A 27,930-nucleotide genomic window follows, 5' to 3' on the forward strand; every position below is an offset into this window, starting at 1 on the left:
ATATGTACATATCTATATATACACACATGTAGAAGGAGGTCGGACAATGCTATATTTATAGCGGGGATTAGAAGTGTGACAGGAATAGCTGGAATTGGGGAGCTCCCACCACATTCCCAGCACCTCAGGACGGAACCATGCCGCTATGAGGGGAGCTCTGCATTTATATAACAAACTATTTTTCTTTTCACAGCGCCTTAGACTGTTTTAGTTTTTCACATTACACGAAGTGTGTTTAAGCGGCAAAGTCACCCGGGATATGTTGGTATAGACCAGAGATAACGGTGTGATGTAGATGTGGGCGCCCCCCATCTGGGTGCACATGGTACGCTCGGAGCTCCGGCCTCCTGTGCTTGTGCTGTCAGTCTGGGCGGAGGGAAGATGGCGGCGGCCGAGCAGGTCAGTGATGGACTGCCTGCATGCCGGTGTGAATCTCCCGGGATTACAGGATTGCGGGGAGGAATGTGGGGGGACATTCAGAGGCAATAAAAGGGGCTTTGTTAGAGCATGCAGAGAGGAGCTGTGGGGGAATGAATTGTATACATTACACTGTGCTCTGTGTCATCACTAACAATACACCTCTATGTCTGTCACTGTGTGTCCCCCATGGGCTGCACGGTGTCACCCCTCCTAACATAACCCTCGTGCTGGTGTCACTCAGTCTGTAAGGAAGAAGTAACACAACCTCCCCGTGTCACGGCTTCTGTAACATTTCTGCATGACGAAATGGAGAAATAAAGGTGTATGAAGAGGAAACTTCCCTTTCTTTACTTTGTATACAGTGGGGGAGGGACTCCTGTGTGTCCCCAATGAGGAGATTTCTCTTCTCTTCCTGTCAGACCCTTGGACATGGCTGAAGCTGTTGGTGACCGATAGGCCAATGAGGGTGGAAGACCAGCCCCTACCATCCAGTTGAGTGGTTGGCATACATCCAGGGATTTCTAATTCTTGACTGACCTCACACAGGCCAGACGGAGACCTGGGCATTTTACACCCTGCGTGCCATGCCGGCTCTTTGACTGTCTCTGTCTGGCCTGTGTGAGGTCAGTAAGGAATTAGAAATCCCTGGATGTAGGCTGACCACTCAACGTGGTGGTGGGGGCTACTCCACCCTCATTGACCCATCGGTCACCAAGATGGTGGTGGTTGCACTCCCACCTTTTCCAAACGGCATGTAGAAAGGTCAGCGGCACCCCTCGAGCAACTGGGACAGACCATGGGAGGTGGGCAACAAGGATATGGGGTGTGGGGAGGTGATCTCAGGCCCTGCTCTTCACCACACAGGTAAGGGGTGGAGCCTACACCCCCTGCTAGTCGGCCTTATTTTGTGCTAAAGGGCTTGTATAACAGTGGAGAGAATATATAAATGTTGGTTCGCCTTCCCACAACAGTCCCAGTATCATGTGCAGCCCCTTGGAAAAATAAACCCCTTCCCGTCTAAGGATAAAACAAATATTAATGCCTGAGCACAATTTTGCAACTTTGACGTGTTACTAAAACTGTACACATCATCACAACTGCTTTATGTATCCATAAAGGGACAGCCAAAGGGGCGGATGTGACCCAGACCTGGGTATTATCCATAAAGGGAAAGCCAAGGGGCGGATGTGACCCAGACCTGGGCATTATCCATAAAGGGACAGCCAAGGGGCGGATGTGACCCAGACCTGGGCATTATCCATAAAGGGACAGCCAAGGGGCGGATGTGACCCAGACCTGGGTATTATCCATAAAGGGACAGCCAAAGGAGCGGATGTGACCCAGACCTGGGTATTTTTTTATCCATAAAGGGACAGCCAAAGGAGCGGATGTGACCCAGACCTGGGTATTATCCATAAAGGGACAGCCAAAGGGGCGAATGTGACCCAGACCTGGGTATTATCCATAAAGGGAAAGCCAAGGGGCGGATTTGACCCAGACCTGGGCATTATCCATAAAGGGACAGCCAAGGGGCGGATGTGACCCAGACCTGGGCATTATCCATAAAGGGACAGCCAAGGGGCGGATGTGACCCAGACCTGGGTATTATCCATAAAGGGACAGCCAAGGGGCGGATGTGACCCATACCTGGGCATTATCCATAAAGGGACAGCCAAGGGGCGGATGTGACCCAGACCTGGGCATTATCCATAAAGGGGCAGCCAAAGGAGCGGATGTGACCCAGACCTGGGCATTATCCATAAAGGGGCAGCCAAAGGAGCGGATGTGACCCAGACCTGGGCATTATTCATAAAGGGACAGCCAAAGGAGCGGATGTGACCCAGACCTGGGCATTATTCATAAAGGGACAGCCAAAGGAGCGGATGTGACCCAGACCTGGGTATTATCCATAAAGGGACAGCCAAAGGAGCGGATGTGACCCAGACCTGGGTATTATCCATAAAGGGACAGCCAAGGGGCGCATGTGACCCAGACCTGGGCATTATCCATAAAGGGGCAGCCAAAGGAGCGGATGTGATCCAGACCTGGGCATTATCCATAAAGGGGCAGCCAAAGGAGCGGATGTGACCCAGACCTGGGCATTTAAAGCCTGGGAGTCATGTCTGGCCTGTGTGAGGTCCATCAGGATATATAAATCCCTGGATGCAGGCTGACCAGTCAACAGGATGGTGGGGGCTTCTCTTCCACTCTCATTGGCCCACCATTCACCAAGATGGTGACGGTTGCACTCTCACACTTTCCAATCGGCTTCAGCAATGTGGGAAGGGTGGCGGCACCCCTCGGGCAACTGGGGCAGACCATGGGAGATGGGCAACAAGGATATGCAGGAAGGTGTTGTCAGGTCCGCTCTCCGCCCCACAGGTAAGGGGCGGAGCCTACACCCCTCACTAGTCAGTCTTATCTTGTGCTAGGGTTGTATAACAGTGAAGAGAATATATACATTTTGGTTTGGCCTCAGTATCATGTGTGGCCCCTTGGGAAAATTAACCCCTTCCCACCTAAGGCCCCTTTAAACTGGGGCGAGAGGTGCGGTGGCGGTAAAGCGCCTCTATCTATTTTTAGTGTTTTTTCAGGACAAATTGGGCTTTCACTTGGTGCTAAATAGGGATGAGCTCCGGCGTGTTCGCACAATCCACGTGCAGTGGCGCCTTCCTGGCGGGGGCTCTGCACGTGGCGTGTTCGCACAATCCACGTGCAGAGCCCGCCAGGAAGTCGGCACTGCGCTACGCTAATCACAAGCAGTGAGACGTTTCCCGATCTCTGCAGCCACGCATCGGGACAATGTCTCTCTGCCTGTGATTAGCGCAGCGCCGTGCCGACTTCCTGGTGAGCTCTGCACGTGGATTGTGGGAACACGCCGGAGCTCATCCCTAGTGCTAATTGGTAACAGATATCTCATGATATTTTTTTATTATCAAAGGAAAACTGGCCTAAAATAGTAAAAAAAAAAAACTTTTTTTTTTATTTAGCTGCATATTTCTCGTTACTACCATAATCTACCACAAAAAATTTTTTTGCATTTCTTTTGTCCTACCTAAAACACACTGACACTAATACTAATTAAAAAAATGTTTTTTTTTAATGCATTCCATCTTTATTAGTGTTTTACAAAATGTTTTACAAAAAAAAAAAATACAAGATATGGTACAAAAAAGAAAAAAGCAAACATACTTCTAGTTAGGCATTCCAAGTAGACAGGATATCAATGCGTGGGGTCCTCGGGGGAAGGGCAGACATACAAAGGTGTGTGAGTGTATGTGGAGAACATATTCAGTAAGTTGCATAAGACCATGTCCAATATAGACTCCACTATAATGTAGAGCTGCACGATTCTAGCTAAAATGAGAATCACATTTTTTTTTGTTTAGAAGATAGATCACGATTCTCGTGGCGTAACATCATCTTTCATATTAAAACCCCCAAAAAATTGGGCTAACTTTACTGTTTTTTTTTTTTTATATTCATTGAAGTGTATTTTTTTCCCCAAAAAATTCCATTTGAAAGACCGCTGGGCAAATACAGTGTGACATAAAATATTGCAGCAATTTCCATTTTATTCCCTAGGGTCTCTACTAAAATATATATAATGTTTGGGGGTTCCAAGTAATTTTCTAGCAACAAATATTGATTTTAACTTCAGAAACAAGTGTCAGAAAAAGATATATAGCCGGATTCAAAAAGACTTACGACGGCGTATCAGTAGATACGCCGTCGTAAGTCCGAATGCGCGCCGTCGTATATTTAAGCGTATTCTGGAAACCAGATACGCTTAAATTTGGCCAAGATACGACCGGCGTAAGTCTCCTACGCCGTCGTATCTTATGTGCATATTTACGCTGGCTGCTAGGGGCTAGTACATGGATTTATGCGTCGAATATGCAAATGACCTAGGTACGCCGATTTACGAACGTACTTGCGCCCGATATGCTGTTTACGTAAGGCGTTTTTCCGGCGTAAAGATAAACCACCAAAAAGATGGTGCAGCCCATGCAAGGTATGGACGACAGAACAGCCGTCGTATTTTACGTCGTTTGCGTAAGCGTACGTGAATGGGGCTGGGCGTATGTTACATTCACGTCAAAAGCAATGAGTATTTGCGCCGTGGTTCTGAGAATGCGCACGCATGCGCCGTACCAACGGCCCTCATTTACATTGGGTCACGGTTAATTTAAAGGAAGAAGGAAGCATTAGTTACAATGTTTCTTGTTAAAAACTTGGCAGACTGCCCAGATATTTTCTTTTGACAGCGGAGTGAGAGGATAAGTCTCTCTACTTGTTATATGAAAGAATCTGCAAACTCTGCATTAGAGATCGTCAGGGGGGTTGAATCGAGATCACGATTTTTTAACGATTAATTGTGCATCTCTACTATAATGGGAATTAAACTGTCAGATTCCCCAGGGAAGGGGGGTGAGATTTAAAAAAAAAAAATTTATTCTACCTAAATTATACTGACCATGAGCCCGACCTTGACCCTAGCACTGGCAAACCTTAAAAAAAATGTTTCTTTATTTTGAATTTTTCATCTCCCACAAGGACCTCTCCCTTCAGAAAAGGAAGTAAACACAGGGGCGGGCTTACAGTGACTAATCATTGTGATAGCCAATCATAGGCTATGACAGCGATCCGGTAACCTGGAATCGGGAGTCCTGGGTTTTGATCATTAGTACGAGACCCAGGGCTCTCAGTGAGACCCCGCTCTCTGTGCTGGGAGCGCGGCAGAAAGAGAGATATGCATATATGCGGCCCTACGGAAAGGGGACCACTTCCGCGAGGCCGCATATATGTGTACATTTGGTGGCAAGGGGGTTAAATGCCTAACCCAGCTATGACCCCTTCCCACTATATTCCAATGTAGAAGTCAGGAGGTGATCAGTACAGTGTAGGAGCCATAGGGGGGAATTTGAACAAGCTGAAGTTAGAAGCTGATTGGCTACCATGCATAGCTGCACCCGATTCTGAGTGCTCCACTATTAGTAAATCAACCCCACAGTGTTGTTTTAAAGCAAAACTGCACTTTTTAGTATTGCTCAGCACAACTCCCTCTCCTTCTCCAGGCTAAGGGCACAATTACACCAGAACACAGTGTGCCGTAATGCATGATTGACGTTAAGCAGTGTATTTAGTGTGAGTGGGGTGTCAGTACTCTTAAAAAATGGCTGCAGCACCGATCCCAGCTGCCCTCCACCACATCTAAACTGAGAACTTAGAGATCAAACACTGCTGATCACTCAGTTCTCAGCCTTCAACCTGCAGAGACCTGGTGACAGCGGCTCTTTGCTCTCCCCTCCAGCGCTAACTGGAGTGCTGAGCTGTGGAGGGGGTAGGCGGAGCAGATCGCCAAGGCTGGCCATACATTATACAATTTTCTTATTCAATTTCCTTTAGATTTACCTGCAACTATGTAGTGCAAGGGCCTGCCTGATGTATGGCCAGCCTAAGAGGCTGATCCAGCTGCCATTTCAGGCTTCTGGACGGATCTTGACCATATGGTAGGGATCTTTTCAGAGCCTGGACTGGGTCTGTGACATCAACCGACAGCGGGCTTTATCCTGCTGTCAGCTCAGAACAGGTCACAGGAGTGCAGAACTAACTATACTCATGTAACCCATAGGAGAAGTACATCTAAAAAAAACTTTGGCCATACTTCTCCTATAAGAAACGCTGCAATTAGTTTTTTAAGAGCAGTTTACAGATGACATGTACTTGTGCGTTGCAGAGCACTTTACACAGGTGCATTATAGTGCATTGTTAATGTGTATTAGGGTTCAGTTGACATTGCAATGCACATCTACAATGCGCTGCCATGCATTGCTGTACAGCAATTTGTACTGTACCACTTTACTCAACACACATTACATGCTTTCTGGTGTGATAAGCCTTTACACTTACAGAAGAACTCTCATAAAAGGGTGAAACTTTTACTGAATCACCTCAGGGACCAAGTTCTGATTGTTGGCCCCATTTTGGATTTAAAGCCTAATTGCTATTAGCCCAGCGGCGCTGTGTTATACCGGTCCTCACAGTGTTTATCATTCTACCATAAAAAAAGATCACTCAGTACAGTGTGTTTCATCTGTCGGGTTGGTGTATGTTTACAAGGAGCCAGATAGGCACAGCTCTGCGGCTCTGTTGTGAATGACAGAATTGGTCTCCAGAGTGGCCCCTCCTGCCAAAGACCAGCTGTCAGTCACAAATCCATCTACTTTCTAACTGTGTTTTGGACGGGAAAGGGAGTGGTAATTGACCCAACAAACTGCTTAGCAACGGCTGAACTGGTCTGAACAGTAGCAAGTGCTTGGTGGACTGAAAAACTGAAATATCTTGTGATATAAATTATCTCTTTAGGTCTGCCAAACATCACTCAAATTCTGTCTGGTATCGGCTGAAATTCGAGCCGTGGATGACCTTGTTGGGTCCTTCAGACAAATGTTGCTCCCTCAGCTGTAAGAATACAATAGCCAGCGGGCCAAGTCACTCTCACCCCACAGCTCACCTAAACTAAGAGGCAGACCGCGGTGTGGGATTGACTCAGCCCACTGCTCAGTGGAGTAAAAATAAGTGCACATTTGTCTCGAGACGAGTTTAGGGGATGCTCAAGAACGTCTCTGGTTAAGAGTCTTAATCTAAAATTCCTGCCAAACTATGTTTAACATGTTCCCTCCTGACTCCTGCTGCCTGTACCTGCACTGTACTTGTCTCATTCAGTACTAGTGATGGAAAACTGGATTAATTGCATCCATAGACACAGAGGTAAACATACATTATCTGGCCATGTGTTACAGTATGCGTATGCAGAGAGGCAGGACAGGAGGAGAGAGGCATGAAGACAGTGCCAGTATCACTTATCTAGGCGGGTGACAGTAAGATCGGAACAGTGGGCCAGATTCACGTAGAATCGCGGCGGCGTAACGTATCGTATCATGTGCCATTTAAATTAGGCGCGCTCCCACGCCGGACTTACTGCGCATGCTCCGTTTCGCAATTCCCGTCGTGCTTTGCGCGCCGTGACGTCATTTTTTAGAGCGGCGACGCGCGTAGCGTATTTCTGTATTCCCTGGACGTGTTACACAAACGACGTTAAATTTTAACGCGGGAACGACGGCCATACTTTAGACAGCAATACGATTGCTGACTAAAGTTAGGGCACCCAAAACGACGACTAAATTTGCGACAGGAAACTAGACTACCGGCGACGTAGCGAACGCGAAAATCCGTCGTGGATCGCCGTAACTCCTAATTTGCATACCCGACGCTGGTTTACGACGCAAACTCCCCCCAGCGGTGGCCGCGGTACTGCATCCTAAGAGCCGACAGTGTAAAACAATTACACCTGTCGGATCTTATGGATATCTATGCGTAACTGATTCTATGAATCAGTCGCATAGCTAGAAACAGAGATACAACGGTGTATCAGGAGATACGCCGTCGTATCTCTTTTGTGAATCTGGCCCAGTATTTCTAGTATGATACATGAGTGTTCTGCCTAACCCCTTAGAAGTTAGAACTTGCAGTCCATCCCTAAAGAAAGACTTGATCCAGAGTTTATTACTTTATATCTCAGGGCAGCTTTATTCATGCTTTAGCAACTACCGTAAATAGGAAAACAAGGGTGTCTCACATAATCGGCAGACATAAATCTCTTCTGCATTTTTTCCAGAGCTCAAATGGACCTGTCAAGAAGTCAATGAGAGAGAAAGCCGTGGAGCGTAGAAGTGTGAATAAAGAGCACAACAGTAATTTCAAGGCAGGATATGTTCCCATTGATGAGGATCGCCTCCATAAAACTGGCCTGAGAGGCAGAAAAGGCAACTTAGCCATCTGTGTGATTGTTCTCTTATTTATCTTGGCTGTGATCAACTTAATTGTAAGTACAATAAGTTGCGGAAGATTTGTGACTAAAAGTCCGTACACACGATAAGAAAATCGAAAGTAAAATTTTGTATGACGAACGATTGGCCGATTATCTGATCGTTAGTATAGTACTTGGACAGCTGATTACGACTTTTCGGATGACAAAACCTGAAGCTGCATGCTATAAGAATTTTAACTTACATGAACACAACGTCCGATTTTTGGTTTATTAGTACAGTTTTTATCTGAAAAAAAATGTAAGAGCAAGACTACGCATGCTCATAAACGAAAGAATACATTACAAAACAATTCAACACATTACATCACTTCCAAAGTTGTATTCTGTCGAACGAGAATTTTTGTAAGTTGAGTAACCTCTTCACTTTTTCAATATGAGACTAGCATGCAAAAAAAAACAGGATTATTCGTCCGATAATCTGATCGTGTGAAACAGGCTTAACTGCGCAAAATATTCGTTGCTCATAGGCAAGCAGACATTGCAGACTGTAGGTGTGGCCACTGAACAACAAAATATTCCTTTCTGTTTTATTAAATGACACAGGATTCCTAGACATTTGGGTTATACTGTGATCTACTGGAGGATTTGGACACTGGCAAAGATAAGCCTGCTGAGGGCTGGATCCTGAGATCCGGCTCCTTGGTCACATACCTAAACCAAAGAATGTCCTGGCAGGGTGCTGTACTGGGTCCAAGGGTGTGGACCGGCGCGTGCGTTCTGAAGGTCCGGCTTACCCTGCAGGACCTTCAGAGCCCGTGCTGTAAACGGCAACTCTCACGCACATGTGCGAGAGTGACGTCTTTGCACCCCCATCCACTCATCCATGTACCCGGAGGCTGCAAACCCAGAAGGAAGACCAGGATAAGATGTCAGCCCTCTCAGGGGTGACAGTGCGGTGCTAGAGGGCTTCATTCTAAGGTAAGTTCCTATAATGTGCTAGTATGCGATGCATACTGGCACATTATGACATTGAAAAACAACAAAAACTTGTTATGTGAATGAACGTAATTCAAGATACAAATGAAAATACATAAAAAAAAGTTGATACAGGTATAATAGTTGGAAAAAATAATAATTAGAAGTCCATAAGTGACAAATTCCCAACACTGTGATTTCTTCAACATCAAATTCTTGTTTCTTCACCTCTTGTGCCCAAAAGTGTGAATGTAAACTCACCATAAGTGTCTGACCCCTTTTTACAGGTAGGTCATAATGCGCTGTTTGCCCCCCTTAGGCAGATATTCTCCTAATCTTTATCTCCAGTGTGTTCCTCCAAATGATTGTCCATCAGAGGTGAAGGGACCCAGTAGAAGACATGTTAAAGAGCATCATAGCTTAGTATTTTATTATAAATCTGGCATTAAAAACAAATAAATAGTTGCACTCACATGGTAGGGTGCCTGGATATTGGCACCAGCATGTACAGCATTTGTGGGGATAGGTAATGGCTTCCCCAAGCATGGGGAAAGTTGAAAAATCTGGTGCAAATTATTTTTTTCTTCAATAGCTAGCTGTGCGCTTAATAGAAAATCAGGCACACCCTTGCTACAGGACAGGGGTCCTCCTGAGATTTCGCTGACTTCATGATTGTACAGTATCCATGACTCATTAGGTATCAGAAACATATTTCTGTCTTTACTGTAACATTCACTCACATGACCTAGAAATATTTTCATTATTTATTTATTTATTACAGGTACCTACATAGTGCTATCAATTTACGCAGCACTTTACATATTTTACTATTCATTCACATCAGTCCCTGCCCTCAAAGAGCTTAAAATCTAAGGTCCCTACCTGACATGCCTTTACACATACTGGGTCCAATTTAGACACAAGCCAAATAACCTACCGGCATGTCTTTAGAGTGTGGGAGGAAACCAAAGTATCCCCATGACTAAGCTCCAGGGGGCAGAGTAAAACGTATTAGGGCATGGCCTGGCGGAAGCCCAAGCTGAGGTTGTCTCTAGCACTATTACACTTAAACAGGGATGTGCAATTAGCGGATCTCCAGCTGTTGCAGAACTACAAGTCCCATGAGGCATAGCAAGACTCTGACAGCCACAAGCATGACACTCAGAGGCATGATGGGACTTGTAGTTTTGCAACAGCTGGAGGTCCACTAATTGCATATCCCTGCACTACACTGTGGACGTGTGGCACCAGGGATTCCTTTCTTCCTATTTCTAGTGGCTACAGGAGCAGAGATGAGCTCCACTCCCTCATCGACACTCCCATAGCAGCGGACTTATGAACCATTTACATTACTCATTATATGAGCCTGAGCAGCACACCAATCACAGGAAAACAAAATACTAGAAGGAAACCCACGCAGGCACAGAAAGAATATGCAAACTCAGTGAAGGCAGTGCTGTGGTTGTGATTCGAACCAACGACCCTTGTGCTGCAAGGAGGAACTGCTAACCACTCAGCCACTGTGCTGCCCTATCATATTTTTTTTTCACTGTTCTGTTCCCCATGAGACCAGTACATGTAGTACTTTGTCCCATGTTGCTACATGCTTCCCAACCCTTGCTATAGGGTCAGAATTTTCGCCTCACCTCTCCCCCTGTGGTCATCTGACAAAATATTAAGCTAGTGCCTGATTGTCTTGGCTTCAAACAGCGGCAAGAGTAATGCAGAGGGAGAGGTGGTGTGTTAGGCCTTATACACACGATAGGTTAACCAGAGGACAACGGTCTGAAGGACCGTTTTCATCGGTCAAAACCGATCGTGTGTAGGCCCCATAGGTTATTTAACCATAGGTTAAAAAAAAAGGCCAACTTGCTTTAAAATTAATCTATGGATTCCTAACCGATAGGTCAAAACCGATCGTTAGTAGGCACAACCATCGGTTAAAAATCCATGCATGCTCAGAATCAAGTTGACGCATGCTTGGAAGCATTAAACTTCGTTTTTTTCAGCACATCGTTGTGTTTTACGTCACCGCGTTCTGACACGATCGGTTATTTAACCTATAGTGTGTAGGCACGACGGACCATCAGTCAGCTTCATCGGTTAACCTATGACAACGGTCCTTCAGACCGTTGTCCTCTGGTTAACCTATCGTGTGTACGAGGCTTTAGCCTCCCTTCCTTCTGCATTTCTGTTGCCGGAAAAAGTGCTCAGAGCCAAGACAAGCAGCCGTTAAAAAGCGGCCATTTTCTTCCTAGCTATGTTATTGGAAGGCCATACGGTGGCAGATTGGGGTGGGTGTTACTCAAATTTAGGAAGCATTTGGCAACTTGGGACAATGTAGTAAATGTACTTTGTCCATTGGGGGACAGGCCAGTGAAACAAAATTTTAATGATAGTTCTTTAAATGACAAAAACACTATTTTACTTTACAGTAAGTTTATAGAGTATATGCTCACTTATCTCTTCCCAAATTCTACACTAAGCTTGGAATTGTTTGATTGAATATATAATGGAGAAGTATATGAGAAATATTACACATTTTATTAATACATGCAATAAACCAGTTCTCTTTTTGACTAGATTACATTGGTTATTTGGGTTGTAATTCGTATTGGTCCGAATGGCTGTGAGAGCATGGAATTTCGTGACAGCGGTTTGCTCCGATTTAAACAAGTCTCAGATATGGGAATCATCCATCCTTTATACAAGAGTACTGTGGGAGGACGGCGCAATGAAGATCTTGTGATCACTGGCAACAACCAGCCTGTAAGTTGAAGGAGAGCTGTTTTTTAATTACTGTATTTATTGGCGTATAACGCTCACTTTTTTACCCTGAAAATAGAAGGTAAACTGTGCCTGCGTGTTATACGCAGGGGGCTGTGGAAAGTTTTTTTCCTGAAACTTTCCTCTTAACCACTTGCTTACTGGGCACATATACCCCCTTCCTGCCCAAGCGAAATTTCAGCTTTCAGCACTGTCACGCTTTGAATGACAATTGCGCGGTCGTGCGACGTGGCTCCCAAACAAAATTGATGTCCCTTTTTCCCCACAAATAGAGCTTTCTTTTGGTGGTATTTGATCACCTCTGCGGTTTTTATTTTTTGCTATATAAACAATGATTACATTATTTGCATTAACATCCAGATTTTCAGGACAAGCTTTCAGAATGTACCCTCTTCAAGCTCCAAGCAATTGTTTTTGTTATAAGTGCACTAATATGGCTACAATCTCAGTGATTTAGTATAAAGTTGCTTATGGTAGATGCTTACAGATTAGGGGACAGCTGTAGTGTGAAGCCTACGTCTTGCTTACTCTCTCTGTCAGTACAGTAGGCATTCATACTGCAGATGTACGCCATCATCCACAGGAAAATCAGTAAGCTGATGTTACAGATTATTTTAAAGGGACGGATGATATCACTGTGTCAGCATCAGCTTGCTCTCACTAGTTAGTTTTACATAATTGCGCAAATTGTTGTTTTGTTAACTTCCCTAGAAGGCAAAAGTGTCCTTTAAAAAACAGTTTTTTATAGTAAAATAATATATAAGAACTTAACTATATAGGTAATGTTTAATTATGAATTATGATTTCTTTATTATTGAACTCAATACCAAAAAGCAATGCAGAAATTGGGTGCACATATGCAATTGTCCATTTTCTGATTGCAGGTGATTCTTCAACAAGGTTCGACAAAACTTAGTGTGGGAAAAAGCAAGACTTCCATTACCAGCGACTTAGGCATGGAATTTGTGGACCCAAGAACCCAGAACATTTTGTTCAGCACAGATTATGAGAAACATGAATTTCATTTACCCAAGGGCGTGAAGACCTTAAATGTTCAGAAAGCATCTACAGAAAGGGTAATGCATTTTCTTTCTAATATATTATTCACTTTCTGCTCAGAACCTTAAGGTAACTTGAAGCATAATGCTTTATGCTAAGGCAACATAAATCCAATGTAAATTTCCTTTTGGCACCAGGAGCCTGCAGAGACCATGCTGTCACTGGCAGCTCAATCTCAAATTCTCTGGTTCCTGATCATGTGATCACAGCAGTCAATCATAACAGTGGCCACATGGGTATATATTAACAAAGAAGCTTGTGGTTCTGGACCACTGGTACAGACAAAGTGTGGTCTGTGGGTATTACCTCATTTATCGGCGTATAACACGCTCTTTTTTCCCCTTAAAATCAGGGGATTTGGACTACTGTACTGTCTATTATATGAGCAGGGGCAGGAGGCGTGGCTGTGAGTGACGGAGCGCTGGGTACACAAGAAGGAGATTGCGGCTCTATGTAATTCAGTGGCGCTCTCGCTCCCCCTCTTCCCTCGGAGACAACAGAGATGATCTAACATTGAAAGGTAAAAACTGCAGATTGGCACTGAACAGGCAGAGCATTTTGATAAATTTATAGGCTGCAGATGGGCACTAATCAAACTGCATTGAAGATCAATGCTGCAGATGAGCACAGATCAGGCTGCACTGAAGCTGCAGATGGACACAGATCTGGCTGCATTGAGGCTGCAGATGGGCACAGATCAGGCTGCATTGATGCTCAGTGTGATACATTTGCCTATATGTCTCAGTGTACTGCTCCCTGCTAGCCATGGGTAGAGGTAGAAAGGAATTTCATGTGTGATTCATTCCTCTGACAGGTTATTGACGTGCTAATGTCCCCTCACTATTCTAAACGTTAATTGATCTATTGTGTTGTGTAAAGAAGATCTGTGTTTACCCTTAAAATATGTGTATTGTATCATCAGGCTAAATGATTAGATAAGTAGTATGTTAATTATTCTGATTGCTTCAGTGTATTAATTAACTCCCCTGATGTCTTTATCTAAAGAAATGTGTCTGCATGGTCGGCTCCGACTTGTCTCCTATAATCTGTATGGGAAACCCCACTGTGTGAGGGGGGCGTTCCTAACAGGCTGTAACCACATATAAGCTGAGTTTTTGTGTCAATAAATCAGTCTTGGTTCCAGCATCCAGTCTTGACTCATGTGTGGGGAATCCTGTGATGTTCTTGTATGGAGAGGAGGGAATGCTTGACGGGGATATCATACCGATACCGTCACAAATTGGTTGGCAGCAGCGGGATATTCCCTTCTACTCTCCTTCACACCCGGATTCCAAGCAGACACTGGAAGAACTACTGGAAGGATTGCTAGCAACAAAACCAAGCGGGTCATCATAGCGGAATCAATGGAGATAGACCAGGAGGACGGGATTGCAGCAACGCCAGCAGTACAAGAGATGGATACACCAGTGATTCAGGAGGAGGAATCGCCAGCCAACAAGCTAATGAGAGAGAAGCTAGCGTGGTTCGGCCCGAACCCAACGCCGGATGTGGTGCTGAAAGTGATGGACCTGTTAGCGGAGGAGGCTAAACAAATAAGAGACAAACAAATAAGAGACGCAGAGCTACAGGAGGCTAAAGAAATAAGGGACGCAGAACTACAGTTAAAACTGGCAGCAGTCCAATAAGCAGCCGCACCTTCTCCGAACAGTGAGTACAGCACAGCAGGCGCAAGGAAGATTCCGTTTAGCGCTTTTAAAGCTTTTGATGAAAAGGACTGTGAAATTGATAACTACCTGGCGGATTTTGAGCGACAATGTAACCTGCACCGAATAGCTAGAAGAGAGTGGGTTGCAATATTGTCAGGCAAACTGTCAGGCAAAGCTTCTGATGCTTTCCGGACCGCGCCAGATCAGGATATCCATAGCTACGCCCGGGTTAAAGAAGTGCTCCTGGCTCGTTATGCAGTAACCCCAGAGTCCCACCGACAGAAGTTCAGGGACTCACGCAAAACCACAAAAGACTCTTACGCAGAATGGGCATGCCAGCTGTCCCTGTCGGCCTCTAACTGGGTTAACAGCAGCCAGGCCACCACCGCAGAGGACATTTTGCAACTAATGCTCCTGGAGCAATTTTACAATCACATCCAGACGGATGTCAAAGATTGGGTGAGAGATCGCAGGCCCATGACTCTACCAGAGGCCGCTAAGTTGGCGGATGAATATGCAGATACTCGCAAGACGAACCAGGTCACACCACGGGTACAACCGCCACGACCAACGGCGCCCTCACACCCACCAGCCGCTAGATACCAACCTCCTAACAGACCGGTGACATCTAGCCCTCGCTATCCACGCCAGGAGGACAACGAACAACGCTGCTTCCGGTTCAAACAGTTGGGTCACTTCAAGCAGAATTGCCCCATGAATGACAACACCAGGTCAAATTGGTCTCAACCTGGGTACCGCCCACCAGCAGCAGCCCATTGTGTAGACTCGGCTTGGGATCCCCAGGAGCGGGGTCGGGAAGAACCATTGGGCACCCCTTACGAAGCCCTCATGGTACAATCTGCTATTACGGACAACAGGGAACACCATTGTCAGCTGGTCATGGGCTCCAGCCCTGAGCCGGAGGGGCCCTGGAGGGAGCTGGGCAGAAAGAGGCACCGCCGGCCACCCTTCAAGAAGAAGAGGTCCTGGAAGCCGTATAACAAGCTGACCTGGGAGGAGAAGAAGCGACTGGAGGAGAGGGAGTCGCAGCGGGCGTCCCAGATGCGGGCCGAGATGTTCGCCAAGGGCCCACCGGTGGCCCCTTACACCACCACCCAGTTCCTGATGATGAAGGACCACGTGGAGAGCCTGCAGGACATGAGCAAGCAGGAGCTGATCCGTGAGTACATGGAGCTGGAGGAGTGCATAAGCCGCATGGAGGAGGAGAACAACCACCTGAGGTCACAGCGGGCTGACCCCCCCAGGCTCCATGAACTGGAGATGGAGCTGGAGAAGCTCCAAGAGGAGAACCGGCGGCTGCGGAGGGAGCAGGGGGTGGCTGACCTTATGGGGCTCTGAGTCCCCTCTCTCCCCCCCCCCCGGACTCTGAGCACCAGTGCACCAGTGCTACAACAAATATAACTTTTCCTTTTTATGAATCTCCTGTGATTGTCACTTCAGAGCCATAACCTGCCCCCTCCCATAGCGGGACACCTAGACGGCGGCGCACAGACCCATTTGCAGATCGCACAAAGACTTGGGGACTGACCGGCGTGTGATCTGACGACCCGGTGACATACCTGAGTCTGAAGCAGTTGTCAAGGGAGGTCAGTCATGCCAAACGGAGTTAACCTCAGACTAAAAGCTCTGAACCCGTCAACCCTACTGGACCAGAGAAGGTCCAACCGGATTTGCCGGAGCAGGGAGCAAAAGGGGGGCCATTGTGATACATTTGCCTATATGTCTCAGTGTACTGCTCCCTGCTAGCCATGGGTAGAGGTAGAAAGGAATTTCATGTGTGATTCATTCCTCTGACAGGTTATTGACGTGCTAATGTCCCCTCACTATTCTAAACGTTAATTGATCTATTGTGTTGTGTAAAGAAGATCTGTGTTTACCCTTAAAAGATGTGTATTGTATCATCAGGCTAAATGATTAGAGAAGTAGTATGTTAATTATTCTGATTGCTTCAGTGTATTAATTAACTCCCCTGATGTCTTTATCTAAAGAAATGTGTCTGCATGGTCGGCTCCGACTTGTCTCCTATAATCTGTATGGGAAACCCCACTGTGTGAGGGGGGCGTTCCTAACAGGCTGTAACCACATATAAGCTGAGTTTTTGTGTCAATAAATCAGTCTTGGTTCCAGCATCCAGTCTTGACTCATGTGTGGGGAATCCTGTGATGTTCTTGTATGGAGAGGAGGGAATGCTTGACGGGGATATCATACCGATACCGTCACACTCAGATACGATTATTTTGCTTCCAAGTGGTTTATTTTAAAAAAATACGGTAAATCTCACCCTCTTTACTGTGAAACATATGTTGGATGGCAAGTTTTTAATTCTCCTTCTGCAAATTATAGTTGTCCATCATGCTTTAGTATTTTTAGCCACTAACCTAGAATGAGAATGCACATAATGAATTCTGATTTCATTCTGAACTTACTGATTTGCCTATTTGTTTAGGATGAGTGATTTAGGGGCCATTCACATGGGCATATGCATATTTTCTGTATAAAAGCGGGTTCTCGCTGGCAGAAGATTCCACGTAAAATACAGGGGCTTAAGTACTCACATTTAGACAGCATTTTGACACTTTTTACATGAATGTGTATACAGGGGGTCCCGGGGTTACAAACAAGGGGCCAGATCCTCAAATAAGTTACGCTGGCGTATCTATTGATACGCCGCGTAACTTCTATTTTGCTCCAGCGTATCTTTGTTTTGTATCCACAAAACAAGATACGCCTGAAGCTGTGCTAGATCCGACTGGCGTACGTCTTAGTACGCCGTCGGATCTAAGGTGCATTTTTACGCTGGCCGCTAGGTGGCGTTTCCGTCGATTTCCGCGTCGAGTATGCAAATTAGCTAGATACGCAAATCCACAAACGTACGTCCGGCCGGCGCATTTTTTTACGTCCTTTCCGTAAGGCTTTTTTTGGCGTATAGTTACCCCTGCTATATGAGGCGTATCCTATGTTAAGTATGGCCATCATTCCCGCGTCGAAATTTGAAAATTTTACGTTGTTTGCGTAAGTCGTTCGCGAATAGGGCTTTGCGTAGAATGACGTTCACGTCGTAAGCATTGGCTTGTTGCGGGTTAATTTCGAGCATGCGCAATTGGGATACCCCCACGGACGGCGCATGCGCAGTTTAAAAAAAACGTCATTTACGTCGGGTCAAGACGTATTTGCATAAAACACGCCCCCATCACATCCATTTGAATTGCGCGCCCTTATGCCGCCAAAGTTACACTACGCTGCCGTAACTTACGGCGCAAATTCTTTAAGGATACAAAAAAAAAGCTGTAAGTTACGGCGGAGTAGTGTATCAGACATACGCTACGCCGCACAGATAGAAGCGCCGCGCTTAGTGGATCTGGCCCAAGATAGGTAGGTTTGTTCTTAAGGTACACGTTTTAAGTGTAGCTCCAGCCCAACAAAAATATTTTTAAGCTTTTCGGATAGCATAGGGAAGGGTTATCACCCCTGTAATATTTGTTTTGCTGTCTGTGCCCCTGTTCAGAAGATTTCACCTCACTTTCTGTCCCAGTGACAATTGGATTTGGAAAATGTTGGGTTGTTGTGGAAACAAGCCTTGGTGATAAAGCTTCAGTAGAGACACCTTTTTCCCAAAATAACTCTTACAGAAGAGAATTTCCCTTTCCTAGGGGTAGATTTCCTCTCACTTCCTGTGGTCTCCCTCCGTTTGTAAGTAGGAGTCATTTGTAAGTTGGATGTTTGTAACTAGGGGACCCCCTGTACTGTAGATATGCACATACAATCTGCAGATCTGTTCCGCCCTGGACACAAAGCTGTCCTACTTTTTTTGTGCGCTCCTCTGGGTTCAACTGGCAGGCCTCCGGACGCCGCTTTTAGAAGGAGGTCGGCCTCCTTTTCCTTGGGAAGTGTTCATTGTAAAATTTTAGACCTGCTTTGTAAGACAAGTTACATTTGTGTACCAGATCCCTTGGAATCACCTAATAAATGTAAAGTTTATATTATTTTCCTGTAGTTTCCCTTGTAGAGCTTGCATAGGAAATAGAGACATAGAAAAGTGAAGGCAGAAAAAAGACAGAGTAGTCCATCGAGTCTGTCCATTTTTATATACATGTTTTGTATATTGGGGGGGGGGGGTTCATAATTGTTTTTGTCTGTGTATAGATCTGTTTGTCCCAAGCATGTTTGAAGCCATTTACTGTTGACTGGCTCACTAACTCTGCTGGAAGTTTATTTCCAAGCATCTACTATCCTTTTAGTAAAATAATACTTTGTAAGATTAGTCTTGAACTTTCCTCCAGTTAGTTTGAGGTCATGTCCCCGTGTTCTTGATTTTGGTTTCATATATAACAAACTGCCCTCTGAACCTTATTCACCCATTTGATGTATTTAAAGGTTTAATAACTTGTTGCATTCTTCCATCTGCCTTTGCACCCCATCGCCAGAATTCTTCATATTTAAGCCGGCCATGCATGGATCGAAATTCATTCAGTTCAACAGGGACTGGCCGAATTTTGATCCATATATAGGGCAGGGTGGTTGTACAGAAGTCGATCTACCAATCAACTTTTGTACAACCAGTGCTACCGGCTACACCATGTATACTGATGGTGGGGAAGTCTCCTCGCTGTCAAAAAACAATAGCTCAGCAGGGAGGATATAAATGTGTGAATGCAGGAATCTGGTAATTTCTTCTCTTTTAACACTGGCTGAATGAAAAAAAAAGAATAATGTATGGCTGGCTTTAGATCAAAATTAAAACAGTTCAGCATGAATTTCTATTCAAATTTCGATCCATCTAAGGGCAGGCTGGTTATACTGAAGTCTATCCACCAATTAACTTCAATACAACTATCCTGTCAGAGTTTTTCTTGCAATCACTGCCAGCAGCTATAGCGACCAGGAGTGATCATTGTATTCTGCAGTTAGGGAAGGCTCCCCATGATCCTCGCCAGCAGAACACAATCTCGCTGCAGGAGGGATTCAAGCAATTTTTTTCCCTTCAACCCATAATGTTTGTCCTTCCTTAGTGTGTCATACTATTAAGGGACAGGTGAAATTGTTATTCCCTGAAACAAATAATTTCTGTATAACTCATTCATTCATTCACTCATACATTATATTTGTGTTTTTAATATAAATGTATTGTGTATTTTACCCAAATCAACAATTACAATATTTACAATTAATTATTACAATAAATTGAACTTCAGACAAAAGGCCATGATAAAATCAATGGGTTCAATAAAAATATGACAAATGTATTGTTAAATACAGCCATTAAAAGTACCTGAATCTCTGTTTGTGTCTCTGTCTCTGTCTCTCTCTCTCTTGATATCATTCTACTGATAGCAGCATTCTTAGTGAAAGGGAGGAGCAGCACAGCAGGTAGTCAGGATTTATTGTATTGCATATTGCTATTCATCTGAGAGTTTCCTGACAGGAGGAAAAAGCAGAAACACAATCTCATCAATGTCGGGCAACCCTTTCATTTCCCACAGATAGGGCAGGACCAGATCCAGGTCCAGGCTCTATTGTTTAGCTACTGTATATGTTGTCTGCAGAGTGGTCTTAGAGGGTACAGGTCCTGGCTCTGCTAATTAGCAGGGATGTCTGGATCACTAGACAGATTGACCAGATTTCCAAATGCTTTGGCTAGTAACTAGGTTTGTCCCGATATTATTATCGGTATCGGTACCGATACCAAGCATTTCCCCGAGTACTTGTACTCGGGGAAATGCTCCGATGCTTCACCCGATACCCGACTGTCCCTGTATCCTCCTCCAGTTCCCCCATCCATGCTGCTTTCCCCGTCCGCGCTTTGTGTCCCCCTCTGTGCTGCTGCTGTCCTTCTCCGTTCTTCTGCTCTCCCCCTCCACGCTTCGTGTCCCCCCTCCGTCCTGCTTCTCTCCCCCTTCCCCCTCTGTGTCCCCCCTCCGTGCTGCTGCTGTCCTCCTCCGTTCTGCTCTCCCCCTCCATGCTTCGTGTCCCCCCTCTGTCCTGCTTCTCTCCCCCTTCCCCCTCTGTGTCCCCCCTCCGTGCTCCTGCTGTCCTCCTCCGTTCTGCTCTCACCTTCCATGCTCTGTGTCCCCTCTCTGTGCTGCTGCTCTCCCCCTCCATGCATTGTGTCACCCTCCATGCCCCCCTCTGTGCTCCGTGTCACCCTCCATATCCTCCTTCGCCCCCTCTGTCAGAATAGAGAGCAGCGGTAGGAGCCGCTAAACCCGGCTCCTACCTTTTCCGAATGAACATATAACATTCATATAACTGAAACACCGGGAAACACCGTAACCTGTGCTTACGATGCTTGATCAGTTTATGAATGGAGACGAACCTCTGTCTCCTGTCCATTCATTTTCAGAGCAGCTGAGAAAGGGATTAAGAAAAAAAAATATTGCAATAAATAATAAAAATAATTGTGAAAAATAATAAAAATAAAACGCACACCGACACCATCCACTCCCCCCCATAAGAAAGCATTGTAAAAAAAAAAATATGAAATTGTAAAATAAAATAAAATACTGACACATGACATTAAAAAAAAAGTATCGGCGAGAACTTGAAGAAAAGTATCGGTACTTGTACTCGGTCTTAAAGTGGTATCGGGACAACACTACTAGTAACATAGTTCTAAAGCTAGTCTTTTTTATGTAATCTTCTGAAATGGAGCCCATGTACAGTATGAAGGAACTTTTCTTTTTGCAGAGTGTAAGGCCCCTTTCACACTGGGGCGGGAGGTGCGGTGGCGCCTGCAAACTGCCTCAGTGTGAAAGGGGCCTTAGGCTCCCCAGGCACAATGAGTTGCACTGTCTTTTGCAATGATCTTACAGTGAACAGCTTTCCTCCAAGTTTACTATAAGGACCATTTATGTATTTTATACAGTGACCATATCCGACCTTTGATTGTCTCTTCTCAAGGATTATGTGTCTCTCAAGTCTTTTTTTTTTTTAATTCAAGAAAATATCTTGCTTGTTCTTCAAGCTGCAGATTTAAATGACATGCTTCTATTTAGTGTATGTTTAGTTGTGTATTTAGCAGGGCTGTGGAGTCAGAGTCGGAGTCGGGGGAAATTTTGGGTACCTGGAGTCGGAGTCGGCAAACCATGCACCGACTCCGACTCCTACTAAATTTTGATTGGAATAAAAAAAAAAAAGCAAGTTTAAATGTCCCAATTCACAAAAAGTTATAATTAATGACTTCTCTACTGTAAGAATAAAGACCAATGCATGCATTGCCTCACGTAACCGCAAAACGAACACGTTAAGTGACCGTGAAGAAGCATGCTTTTCATGTGCTTCACTATATGGCACGCAACGCACAATTAGGAGCTGCAATACTTATACTTTCCATAGTGTTGTGTTCTGCTTTTACAGGGAACGCAGCGTCCATGTGTAACCTAGCCTCTCACTGATAAGGGAATAAATAAATATGTTTTTTGCAGGACTAGAGAGTGAGACACTTGTATAAGTGAAGGGAATGGAGGGCCAATAGTTCAAGACTGAAGCTGTAAACCATTGGAAAAACTGCTGTCATTTAGCTAAGGCTATAAAAACTTGTAAACTTCGATTGTTAGCTTAAACTTTAAACATGACTATGGGAAAAAAAAATTAATAAAACTTTGTTTTCATTGTGTTTGTCTTTTGCTTAAACTGTGCAATACAGTAGACTGTTGGCTTCCCAGCCAGTAGTCCTGTGGTAGGTTGCGTTTCTTTCCCTCAAGGAATGTATAAAATACATTTGCATATTAATACAGAGGAGTCGGAGTCGGGGAGTCGGAGTCGGGAGTACATAAAACTGAGGAGTCGGAGTCGGAAGTACATAAAACTGAGGAGTCGGAGTCGGAACATTTATCTACTGACTCCACAGCCCTGGTATTTAGGAGTTTGCCTGGAGTTCAGCTTTAATAAACACATTTGCAGCTTGAATGTCATTTTCTAGTGTTGTCTGACATAGAAAGAATGAGAACTATTGATCTAAAGCAGAACATATTATTTGGGGTTAACACTATTCTTCTAGGCCCCTTTCACACTGGTGATCCGATCAGAGTTGCCTGTCAGTTTTTCAGGTGGACCTGATCAGAAGCTTCATGTTTGTCTTCGGGTGGCTGGATATAAGCAGGCTTGTGCCTGTTTCCATCCAATTACTTCCAAGTCTGTCTAGGTCCAAAAAAGATGGGAAAGGTTTATTTCCTTTCTATATCTTCTGACCTAAATGTGATAGACTGAAGGTATTTGAATGTAAATGTCCTCCCATAAATCTAATATGAGTCGAGAAAGCTTCATTATTTACATGCACCAAAAAAATGAATGGACATGGATGTCACAAAAGCAAGTGTTCTGTTCTGATATTATTCAGCAGGAAATCTGTTCATGGATCCGAATATCGGACAAAAACTGTTGTCCGAGGAAGAATCGTACGATTTTTGGATCGTGTGCACACTACTTTCGAGAGTTGATCGCGACAGTTTATCCGATATTATTCGATCGGAAAAGCAGGAAAATTGTGCTTGTACAATACCAGATCGTACAATATTCATTTAGTCAGTACAGTTGTCGTCCGAAAATACAATACGAATACATTACAACAAATGACATCACTTTCAATTTTTTTTTTTTCTGTCGTACAAGATTTTTCGTGACTTTAGAAACCTATTCAATTTCTACTTGCGACTGACTATTAAGCAAAAAAAGTTGTACAATCTGTCGTACGATATTTGGATCATGTGTACGGGCCATTAGACTTTCAGTATTATAGACTTAAAAAAAAGGCAGGCCATACACGATTCCTGCTTGTTAGAAAATCAAATGAATGTTTTTAAAACAAAAAACTTTAAACAAAATTCTACTTACTAGAGTATGGCCAGCTATAGTTTTAATATATAAGATGCTTACAGTGAAAAAAAATTATCTATATGCAAGTTTTTGGCTTTATTTCAGACTTCAATCTCTCAGTGGAAATAGTTGTTGTTATCTTTATTTTTTTAGATCACAAGCAGTGCAAGCAGCGATCTTAAAATCAATGTGGATGGGCATATCACTGTGCGTGGTAATGAAGGAGTTTTCATCATGGGAAAGACCATAGATTTTCGAACAGGTGGAAATATTGTGCTAAAAGCAGTAAGTTCTGGTTAATTGTCATTCTGTTTTGCTTGGTATTTTTCGTTTTGTTCTTTTCTACATTCTGGCAGTAGGGAAATTCTTGTTCTGAAAAGCAAAAGACCCCAGTCCTCCAAGAGATCAAAATTATATTAGTTAACAACTAAAGCAAATCATTTTCTAGCAGAATGTTTACATTTTATTTTTCTTAAAAATATCTATAATATATACTCAAAGTAGCTGAAGCACTGTTCAGGAGAATGTCGTTTATCAATTAGGTATTAAAGGTGAAGTCATAGAAAGATAAAGTACTTTGTCACTGTAATTTCCCCAAGCACTGATATCTAGATACTTCCAGTTTTAAAAATAACTCAGTTTCTTTTTCCAAGTTGTGTAATTACTCAAGCTTTATGCAACTGTAATATTACATGACAGGGTAGGAAATTAAAATGTATGTCCAGCTGAAACTTTCTTCCTTGGTTTTGGATAGAGTGGGAAAGCATTATAACCCCTGTTAAGTATTTACTTCTATCCTGGGCTCCATTTGAAAGATTTACCCCCACTTCCTGTCCTGCTGACAATGTTTTACCACACAGGAAGTGAGGGAAAGTCCACAAAAGCAACACAGGCAGAAATAAAAATGTTTTTCTTTAGTAGAGTAGGGGAAAGTTAGAAACCCCTTCAGATTTGCACTTCTTTCTGTGTCCCTGTTGCAAATTCCCCCCCCCCCCCCCCCCTCACTTTCTGTCTGATAGAAACCATTGTCAGGTGGTCAAAAAGTGTGCGGAAAAAGCTCCCAAATAGAGCCAAAAATAGAGGCCAGACAGAGCTTCTCATTCCCCACTCTATTAAAAACAGCATCATTTTTGTTAGACTCACACTTTAAAGAGGAAGTAAACCCTGATGGGTTTTAGGAAAAAGGTGAGTGGGGGGTGGTGGCGCTGCCTAACCAGGACACAATACCTACAGGAACCTAAAAGGGTTACCCGTAATATTGTCCTAAACTTAACTGTGTGATAATCCCTCACCATCCGTGTAATTAGATACCAGGGACCAGATGTGCACCTGTATTGCTATTATACTGGGGTGCCTGAATTCAGTAGTATTCGTATAGAATTCAGTAGTATTCGTATAGAATTCAGTAGTATTCGTATAGAATGTGATTTCTGGTCATACCTGCTTGGTGGAAAATTGGGTGAATAAATAAAAAATGAATGAAAAATATAATGAATGCGACAGCCAAAGCTGCTGACTAGTGCTGGGTTATAGCCCCTGTCAGTTTATTTTTTTTTACCATCCCTGTCCGATTGCAGATATTTCTCTTCACTTTCTGCCCCATAGCTAAACAGGAAGTGATAGGAAATTGTGCGAATTAACCCTCCTAGCGGTATTCCCGAGTCTGACTCGGGGTGAGATTTTTATACCAAAAGCGGTAAACCCGAGTCAGACTCGGGCTCGCCTCGCTGCAGCAGCAGACAAAGTTACTTACCTTGTCCCTGGATCCAGCGATGCCACCGCGCTGTGTGAGCGAGCGGGACCTCACTCGATTCACACAGTGTCCTCCTGTGCCGCCGATCTCCGTTCCCTGCGACGTTACGACTCACGGGAGTGGAGAACGGCGCCAAATTCAAAAACGTAAACAAACACATTACATACAGTATACTGTAATCTTATAGATTACAGTACTGTATGTAAAAAATACACCCCCCCCCCTTGTCCCTAGTGGTCTGCCCAGTGCCCTACATGTACTTTTATATAATAAAAACGGTTCTTTCTCCCTGCAAACTGTAGATTGTCCATAGCAACCAAAAGTGTCCCTTTATGTCAAAAATGGTTTTAGAGCAGCTAGAAAACAGCGATAATAAATTATAATCACTTGCAGAATTGTGCGATAGCGATTTGTGGGGAAATTCGTCATAAAAAAATAAAAGTAATGACAGCGACAATTCTGCAACTGAGCAAATTTCAGTGATTTTGAGTTGATTACATTATTGAATATTTTTTATTATAATTATATTATTACTTGTTATAATTATTTATTATATTATAATTTATAATTTAGTTTTTTTTAAAAATGTCATACCCGGGATGCCTACTAGACTCTTGTTTGGTCAGATTTAAATTAGTTATTCCTAAGAATTACAGACCTACAGTATAAAACGCCAAATTTCCTTGCAAATAATGGTACCGCTTTCAGCACCTTTTTTCTGGAAGAATCATACCGCCAGGGAGGTTAAGGGAATCCATTCCCCCCACCCAGGCATTGAGAACTAGTGTCCCCACTCGAAAATTTCAGGGTGGATCTTAAACAGAAAGGGGTGTGGCCTTGACAGGAAGGGGGTGGTTCATATTTAAATTAGGGGTGCACAAGTTTAGTCAGGCATAGGGCAGCACAAAACCTAAATACACCACTGCCTGTAAGTAAAAATGGCTGTACAGGTTGTACAACCACTTTAATCACCTTTGTATACAGTAAAATGTTTACCTTATATCCTTTTGCTTGTCTTTCTGCATTAATTGTAGTCGATTTTCGCGTTAATAATCTTGATATATAGAATGAAGTTGGTTTTGCTGTTCACTTTGAAAGTGAATTTTCCCCAGAGCTTAGTGAATGTGGTGAAATTTCACTTTAAAAATAATATCCAATCACATGCAAGGATAAAAAAAACTTTTTTTTTTTTGAGGAGCAATTCTCTTGCAAAGTGAACAGAAAATTTGCCTTTAGTAAATCAACCCCATGAGCTGCTGTACCATTACTATGCAGAAGTACATCACAGAGAGGGCTAATGATATACAGCTTGTAGTCTGGTTTCAGTTTAGTGTTGTCATATGAATAAAATTAGGATACCAAGGTTGTTTATGGAATTAGGCCATGGAGTAAGTAAATAGGAACTTTTTACATGAATTGGCGCCTGTGTTATTCTGCAGTAATTACAACGTTAGGTACAAATGAACAAGTTGCTCTTGGCTTATATTCTGAAAGCACTGAATCACCCCCAAGTTCTTTAACCCCATATGCTTTTCCTTCCATAGGAGAACAGTATTATTCTAAATGGCAGTGTGGTGGTCACACCTTCTCGATTACCTACAGCTACGGGAGAGCTGATGTATGATGACGGAACAGAACGCTACAAGCTGTGCATGTGTGCAGATGGGACTTTATTTCGGGTACTAGTGGAGAGCCGCAATATGGGATGCTTAACCTCTGTTAATCCTTGTAGCTCAGTATATTAAGTAATATCACATCACCTGCAATTACATCAGTGTTATATATTTACCCTTATTTATGTTTGTTTAAATGTGTGAGGTTTTTGTGATAATGCTTTCTAAAAATGTTTTGCAGTATTAACTATTTATTTTCTAGGAATGACTGCTACATGACTGCCTGTGCAGCATGCCCATACTCTATTATTATTATTATTATCATTATTATACAGGATTTATATGGCGCCAACAGTTTGCGCTTTGCTTACATGCACATTGGATCTATGTCTGTGTCTGTGTCAGTGGGCTTTTTACTGACATCAAAGCTGCTTCATTCTTTGATCAAGTTTAGGGGAGGGCAAAAGCAGCTTGAAGTGTGTCAGTCAGGTAAAATGAATCTGTCAATATTTTCTGAATGATCTCAGAAGCGTCTCAAAGGAATGCCAAACACAAACTACGTTTGCACATAAACCCAAAGCCTAGTGACACGGACTCTGATATATCTCTGCTGTCTCTATCTTTACAACCATTCTCCTAGCTGATAGGGCCGGGTGATTATTGCACTAGTGATAGGGAGGAATACATGCTGGGAAGAAGGGTGTATCAGGTACTGACATTAGCACCAGTAGATGACTGTTGACTAAGTAGATCAGGGATCTGCAATTAGCGGACCTCCAGCTGTTGCAAAACTACAAGTCCCATCATGCCTCTGACTCTGGGTGTCATACTTGTGGCTGTCAAAATCTTGCTATGCCTCATGGGAATTGTAGTTCTGCAACAGCTGGAGGTCCGCTAATTGCATATCCCTGAAGTAGATGAACACTCCCATTTACAAGGAAACCCTGAGCAGTCAGATCATTTTTTCTATACTCCTGTAGCACACCAGGC

The 27,930-nt window shown here is 43.8% G+C and overlaps 1 protein-coding gene across 1 annotated transcript; it reads left to right on the plus strand.

Annotated features, from left to right (window-relative positions):
* The first annotated feature begins 310 nt into the window (after positions 1–310).
* SGCB (sarcoglycan beta) lies at positions 311–27,115 on the plus strand. Its single transcript, XM_040334903.1, has 6 exons — positions 311–399; positions 8,102–8,308; positions 11,813–11,998; positions 12,901–13,092; positions 23,728–23,859; positions 26,872–27,115. The coding sequence occupies exons 1-6, from the start codon at positions 382–384 to the stop codon at positions 27,070–27,072; spliced, it is 936 nt and encodes a 311-aa protein (XP_040190837.1). The 5' UTR covers positions 311–381; the 3' UTR covers positions 27,073–27,115.
* Positions 27,116–27,930: the final 815 nt, after the last annotated feature.

Source organism: Rana temporaria, chromosome 1, assembly GCF_905171775.1.
Source record: "Rana temporaria chromosome 1, aRanTem1.1, whole genome shotgun sequence".
Classification (NCBI taxonomy): domain Eukaryota; kingdom Metazoa; phylum Chordata; class Amphibia; order Anura; family Ranidae; genus Rana; species Rana temporaria.

Bases quoted from the DNA above. Each gene is read 5' to 3' on its own strand.
- SGCB (XM_040334903.1), top strand. The intron at 8,309-11,812 runs GTAAGTACAATA...CTTTTTGACTAG, and splicing joins TGGCTGTGATCAACTTAATT to ATTACATTGGTTATTTGGGT. The intron at 11,999-12,900 runs GTAAGTTGAAGG...TTCTGATTGCAG, and splicing joins TCACTGGCAACAACCAGCCT to GTGATTCTTCAACAAGGTTC.